Source organism: Hermetia illucens, chromosome 3, assembly GCF_905115235.1.
Source record: "Hermetia illucens chromosome 3, iHerIll2.2.curated.20191125, whole genome shotgun sequence".
NCBI classification, from domain to species: Eukaryota; Metazoa; Arthropoda; class Insecta; order Diptera; family Stratiomyidae; genus Hermetia; species Hermetia illucens.
This window is the reverse complement of record NC_051851.1, coordinates 34,061,988-34,069,445: the sequence shown is the minus strand read 5'-3', so window position 1 is coordinate 34,069,445 and position 7,458 is coordinate 34,061,988. Positions and strand designations below refer to the sequence as shown.

General features: G+C 45.1%; 1 protein-coding gene across 1 annotated transcript; it reads left to right on the top strand.

The window, feature by feature from the left end:
* Window positions 1-7: 7 nt before the first annotated feature.
* On the top strand, window positions 8-682 carry LOC119651305. The gene is made up of 2 exons (XM_038054832.1): window positions 8-345; window positions 490-682. The coding sequence occupies exons 1-2, from the start codon at window positions 126-128 to the stop codon at window positions 606-608; spliced, it is 339 nt and encodes a 112-aa protein (XP_037910760.1). The 5' UTR covers window positions 8-125; the 3' UTR covers window positions 609-682.
* The last annotated feature ends 6,776 nt before the right edge of the window (window positions 683-7,458 follow it).

The window sequence follows — 7,458 nt, the reverse complement described above, 5'->3', positions numbered from 1 at the left end:
TAACAGTGTACGGCAAAATGACTTTTGAGGAGTAGGTTAGGTTGAATTGTTTATATAAGTAATGTCTACGGCGCCAGTGGAACGCTAGATTTTGGGTCCTTTTTGCATCGAAACAACTACTTAGGATGTCTTTTCAGTGGAAATGGTTACGGAATTTCGTTCGTCGTAATACAAATCCTATTCCTGAGTATCGAGCTCAGCGTTGGAGGCAGAGGCTGAGCTTGGCTTACATCCTGCTGGCATGGAATGCGTTCGGGTTGGTTTGCTACATGGTGTACACAGGACGAAATGATTGGGCCAAGTATTATGGATATAAATCTGAGGAAGATGCATCTGTTCCACCATGTAAGCAATCATTTCGCGAAAAACATGACAACTTAGAAACTACCCGGTTAAACGTTAAATCAGTATTCTTATTGCTTTCCAATTAATTATCCTTTCTAAAGTTTGTTAGAAATAATCGTTACTGATTGGTTTCCATTATTCCAGCTCAGTACTATGCAAATCTGCTAAAAGTGGATAAGGCTAAGGTGATTCGCTTCTCGGGCTTCCAAAAAGTTAACGAAATAGAGATCGACAACACTGCAGAGGAGACCAAAACTACGTGATTCTAGTTTTATGTATTTAAGTGAAGATTTTTGATATCTACTGTTGTAAATAAACGTACTAAATATCCCAAGAATTTGCTATTTGTTTTTAGTTTTTGGAAAATACCCCATAGTTATGTAGCGCAGTAATTTGGTGGTCACAGGGTAGCATAGGTCCCAGGACGAAACGTGGATTGTTACCCACGATGGAGCATAAAACCTGGGAAACGTCTGCTGAAACAACACCAACAGCTCTACTACAAAATCCTATCTCCATCTCCACGTGGTGACTGCTGTGAGCTCTTTCTTAACGGAAAGCTGCAGACGGAGAAGGATGAAGGCGAGTCTCCTGCGTCAAAAACGGGACAAATTGTACCAACTGGTCCTCTAGGTTGGGGGTTGGGTAGGGTTGACAACCCTACACGGAAAACAACTTGTTACGAAGCCACAACAGGAGCCTCGGACTGGACGGATTACACAACGACGAACCCAGCAACGACAATGGAATAACGATTTGCGTATTTTCTCATGTTACGTGCGCTCCCTGTACAGAGATGAAGCTGATGAGCAGCTAGCCGATACCCTGTCCCAATATAGGGCTGATGTAACAGCGTTACAGGAGATACGTTGGACAGGGACCGGCTTTCTGGAGAAGAGCTGCTATATATATTATAGTGGCCATCCAGTAAACCATGATATCGGAGTAGGTTTCTTAGTCAGCCAAAAGATGAAACCTGCTGCTATCGGCTTTGAAAACATAAGTGAACGGCTATGTACTTTGCGCTTGCGAGGCAAGTTTAGAAATATAAGCCTCATTGACGTTCACGCCCCTACGGAGGAGACTGCAGAGTCGGAGAAGGATACCTTGTACGAGGCAGTAGAACGAACCCTCGAAGCCTGTCCCAGATATGATATCAAAATCATACTTGGGGATTTTAACAACCAAGTAGGGAAGGAGCCCGTATTCAGGCGATACATTGGCTCCCATAGCTTACACGAAAAAACAAATGATAACGGACTGCGGATTATTCAATTAGCAGGGTCACACGAAATGGTTGTTGGAAGTACCTGGTTTGTGCGGAAAGCGGTCCACAAACATACGTGGGCCTCTCCAGACGGGACCATTTTCAACCAAATTGACCACGTGCTAATCGAATGCCGCCACCTCTCAGCCTTGATTAATGTCAGAACATATCGGAGGGCCAATGTACACTCGGATCACTATCTCGTTGGCATGGCGCTCCGAGCTCGAATAACAACACCATCCAGAATCCCTTCTGACAATCAGGTGAGAGTTATAACTGAAGCCATCCACAACACAGTCCTCCGCGACACCTATAAGAAGGAAATGGATGCCACAATAACCGCAGTCAACAGAGGTCCTGGAGATGAAGCATCAACAAATGATCTTCACAACCACCTGAAGAATGTTATCATTGATACGGCCACAAAGATACTTGGCCCCAGGTGCGAAAAAAGCCGGAACGGCTGGTTTGACGATGAATGTAAGCTAGCAACGGAACGGAAACATGCTGCATACCGAGTAATGTTGCATTCTCAAAGCACGCGGGCATGCGCAGAGACTTATCACGAACTCCATCGAGCGGAGAAGCGACTTCACAGACGGAAAAAGGAAGCCTGGGAGAACCAACAAGTCTGTGAACTCGAAAAGTACAGGTAGCAACGGCACCAAGTGCGAAAGTCTTACCAACAAGTCAGCAGGATGAAGCCTTACACATCTCGATGCTCATCCTGCCGAGACAAAGAGGGAAATCTGATTTTCGACAGAATGGGCATATTGAAGCGATGGGTTGAGTACTTTGATAAACTACTGAACAACCAGAACATCCGTGAGTTGGAGGTCCCGTTAACTTAAGGCGGTGGACAAATACTGCCACCACCAAGTACAGGAGAAACAGTCCGTGCAATTCATCGGCTTAAAAATCATAAGTCATCAGGAGCCGATAGAATTATAGCCGAATTGGTTAAATATGGAGGCGACCAGTTACACCAAGTGGTTCATTAACTTGTGCTCAAGGTATGGGACAGCGAATCAATGCCAGACGATTGGCAACGAGACATCATCTGTCTCATACATAAAAAGGGAGATATCACACAGTGCAGCAATTATAGAGGTATCACGTTGCTGAGTACCATCTATAAGATATTCTCCGTTATCTTGCTAGGCCGGATAGCCTCATACGCCCAGAACATCATTGGCCCATACCAAAGAGGTTTCACTTCAGGCAAATCAGCAACAGATCAGAATTTCTCTCTGCGGCAAGCGATGGGAAACTGTCGGAGTATGGACAACAGTTGCACCATCTATTCATCGACTTTAAAGCCGCCTATGATACCAGCCAGGATAAAAATGTACACGGCCATAAGAGAATTCGGTATCCCAACGAAATTAATAAAACTGACTAGGCTGAACGTGACCAATGTGCGAGGCCAAATAAAAGCAGCAGGATCACTCTCAAGAGCATTCGACATCAACAACGGTCTACGACAAGGGGATGCCCTATCATGCGTCCTCTTTATCTTGAGGTAAATGCAAGAGGTATGATCCTCTTTAAGTCCACCAAACGCCCCGAGACGTACAAACTGCTTTTATCCAGATCGAGCAGGCGCACGAGATCTTGGGCTGCACATCAATGAAGGCAAGGCAAAGTATATGGTGGCGACGACAGTACCAAAAACCAACCAACCAACAACATCAAATCGCACTAGTCACACGGGAAGAATAAAGATAGGAGACTAAAATCCGTCATTCGTCATCCGTCACTCCATTGCATTAAGTTGATGCGGATTTAGAACCCCTCAATTCTAAAAAAAAAACACTTCTCTTAACTTTAGACAGCTTTACGCTCCTTGGCAAGGAGGGTAACAGGGATCACTCCCGCGATCATCATCACGGCCGATTCTGAGGCAATGCGATAAGCAGAGACTACTCGCAATCTCCCCGTTTGTACACTTGGGCAAGGCGCTTACGATGCACCTTCTTGTCAAGAGCATCAGCCTATATCTAAGTGCCCTAGAGCAAAACCGGCTGCGTTGCTGTCATAAGAAGACATCTTCTAGTAGATATAGGGCTACAACGTTATGAGGGGCACTATCTGTCGAGATCGACGGCTGTGTGCCTCGGTTCAATGAGTCGCATCCACGACCTCCATAACAGCATCCACTGTGGGTCTTCCTGTTCTGAACCCGAACTACCTTGGGCAGCGCGGATCGATACTGGAAGTCTGTCGATGGGTGGGGCATGATCCGAGGCTCAAGCTTGACGTAGCCATTCTGGCCGATTGTCAAGCGGCCATTAAAGCTTTGTATTCAGTGGCAACAGCCTCCAGCCTGGTGGGGCAGTGTAGAAACGCGCTGAACAGTCTGGACGGCACGCTCACGGCCATCCTACTCTGGGTTCCTGGTCATAGGAAGAGGGGAGAGTGGGCTGACGGATTAACCAGGCGGGGTTCTGCTGTTGGCAGTCAGCGGGTACAGTTGGTGCCCTGCTGGCGCTTGTTAAAGGCGGAATCTATTTGCACTACTTAGCAGTCGCGGACCTTAGATGGCGAAGGCCTGTGCCAAGTCAGGGAGAATATGGCCCGGTTATAACATCAGCCGATCACGAGAGCTCCTGTGCGATTACGGCAGTCGGCTCGAGGCACTGACGTATAGGGGACCGTGCCGACCGGCTTGACATACCCCTACGGAGAAGAGGGGGACATTCTCAGGCATTTTCTTTGCGATTGCCCAGCCCTAGCTAGAGTCAGGCTACAGACACTGGGTAAACCATTCTTTGGGACCTCAGAGAGATTTTTAGTTGCATCGTAAATGCTACGGGCGGGCTCTGAAGATCTGAGCCGGCTAGACTCTGCTACGGTCTTAGGAGTTTGTGGCATCAAAACGGCGCACCACAACGCTAATAGGGCCCCTCGGAGTGGCCGCTTGATACCTACCTACGCTACCCCTCGGTGGTGTATTGCTTCTGGAAATATTTTAATTTTCTCAGTCTTTGTGTTTGCGGATCTCTTTATTATTCTGGGTAATTGTTTGGTTAAACATATTTTTCGCATTATCCTGTGGCCAATTCTATAGCCGGAGGGGTTTCCATCATAAGCTGAGAAAATTATTATTCCACCAACAACATGATGTTCCAAGGAAAATATAGAGACTCCGTATAGTAAGGCATACATGTGATAATGTGATAATTCCACAATCTGGTGAGGGCTGATCATTCGGAGCGGATGGCTCAAGTGGTTAGAGCGCCGGGCTGTCGTAGCGGAAGATCGCGGTTCAAATTTCACTGGTGGCAGAGGAATGTATTATCGTGACTGGATGTCGGATACCAGTCAGCTGTGAATGAGTACCTGACCACTTTGCCTCTTACAGTGTACTGTAGTGTACCGTTGCGGTTGAATGAAGCGCTCTAACACACTTCAAGGCCCTAATCCAATATGGATTGTTGTGTCAACGATTATTATTATTATTTCTTCCCAGGGTAACTTTTTATATGATCAAGAACAGAATTGACTATTTTCTGTTTTTTAGCTTTACTTCACTTTTACGTCCAATCTTCTCACATGCAATTTTAAGGTATCAAGGAGAAAATAAATTGAAACTTCTTCTTGCAGCCTTACCTAACTCTGCATGCAAATCATTGCTATGCATGCTTTCTTTCCCATAAATATTCATTTCTTTTTCGCTGCTGCCGTGAAACGTGAAATATTCGCGTTTTCGCATTCTCACCTCGCCAGTTCCAAGAAGCATTTCATTCTGTCATGTTTAAATATAATTTCTTTCAAGAAGGCAACAGGAATCGAAAAAACGCATGCCTTTATGCTGTGCTCCTCGCCATACCTACATCCTTGCTCTCATATGAACCGTCTACGTACCGAAATATGCAGAAACTGAGCTGAAGCAGAAACGCTGTGAGAAGATACAGCTAAGACGGATCCTGATAGAATGCAACCTCTAATCGATTCTGTCACTCAAAGCTAATATATTGTGAAGTTTTTATACGGAACAAGGACTTAAGCTCCCGCTCATCTCCTCGGTACGGTCGGGACGAGGTAAAGCTAATATATTTCGATAACCTTAAATGTTTTTCCGAAGATTTAGCTGATTTTGTTTCTATTTTTAAGATGAATTCGACAGGAAGCAGAAGTCGTTGAGTGGAAGTTGGGATATATTTCACCTTTTTTGCTAATGCCATGTTATATGGAACCTGGCGAACGCTTTGGTTCGGGTAATGGTATTTGTTTTTGATTAATGGATGTTTGATAAGTTTTGGTGTACACCATGTTTAATATTATGTTTGGGTTCGGGGGACATGCAAATGGAACATATGTCGTATTTAGGGTTTGAACATTGATGTAAAAACTTTATTAAATTTACTTCAATACCTTTGTGTTCGGCTGTGCCTTACCTATTAGATATAGCAGTATCATGCAGCGTGTAAGAAAACTTCGAAGGAACAACTGACTTTATGAAGCTTGAATCAAAGTTGCTGAACATTATCTCCACAATGGATGGGGGATCTTGGGTAGTAGATTTTTTTCTGAAGCATTGAGACAGACGGACATTTAAACGCTTGTAGCTTCTGCATTGTCTAAAAACCTTTTACCAATGGCATCCCATTCAAATTCCTTACCATTGACTTCAATAGGATTGATCCATCTTCGTTTTAGTTCCACGTACTTTTTAAAGCGAGCATTGTTATTCAGCCAAGTAGCCACCAAGGCTTTCAAATGCAGTAGTGGGGAAAAAAGACTAAATTTTGTTTTCTAAATGCCGAATAAATAGTTTTTATTGCTCATATACCGATATTTCAAGGACCAGTTGTCCTCTTCCTTAGTGAGTTTTTGTCTGAACTGCGTATGGACCAGCTTCTACTTAAATACCTGAATCTAGACCTTAATTTCTAGTTAATTTCTTTTCCTCGGACGCCACCTTGTCATGGTGGGGGAGCCTGCAGTAGTTTACTACTACACTAAGGGTATCCAAAACATGAATATGGAAACAAAGGATTTAAACTTTCTAAGTGGTAAGAAATCACAGACTTCGAATTCACCCGAGACCATGAGCAATAATGTCGCGGCCGAGGCAAGGATTTTGGAGGCCTCACCACATTCACACCCCCTATAGATAAATCTGTAAATGGCATGCTTTCCAACTTAGTGGAAAGCTTGCATTTGGGGAAAGTACGGAAACTCTCAACTTGGGAGACACTGGAAATTCGACTAGAGCCGGCCCGTCCCCGGTACTACAGTTCAAATCTACCCACAAACCGAAGAGGAAAGCTCGGCACAAGGGAACTTCGACAATAAGGAGGTGGGACTACAGGCTGAATTCTGGCTATCAGAACCGTCTCCGGGGGAACGGAAGAAAGGGAAACTAGTGACGTGGCCGCAACTGGTTTAACACCGGCATATGGAAATGGATCCAAGTGGCCCTAAACCGGCGGCAGAAGAAGGCACTGCGAAGGAAGATAAAGCACTTTGGGAATAAGGACATGGACGTGGCTGTACCACTAAGTGGGGTAATGTCCAGAGAAATTGAACGCAAGGAAGCGGAATCTTCGACGGAAGGTGGTGATAAATTGGTTACCCCTGTGAGATTCTCACTAATGCCCGCAAGAAGCGTAAGACCAACACATCTGTGGCGGCCATCGCTTTATTGTACTCCGCATCAGGGCTTACATCCATGTGTTCCGCGGGAATTAGGGCCGGTGTGCCGGGAGGTAATCAAATCAGCGAGAGAGATTTCAATGAAGCTGGCCCCTCTCATTGAAATACGGACACGAAGCTGCAGGCTCAGTTCTGACCGTTGCTGTTGGAGTTTTCTCCAAGAATGACAAAATATCACAGGGACA

What these genes read in the sequence shown, in the direction of transcription:
- LOC119651305 (XM_038054832.1), top strand. Translation starts at nt 126, where the DNA reads ATGTCTTTTCAGTGGAAATGGTTACGGAATTTCGTTCGTCGTAATACA. An exon ending in AGATGCATCTGTTCCACCAT is followed by an intron (nt 346 to 489) that starts GTAAGCAATCAT and finishes CCATTATTCCAG; the next exon opens with CTCAGTACTATGCAAATCTG.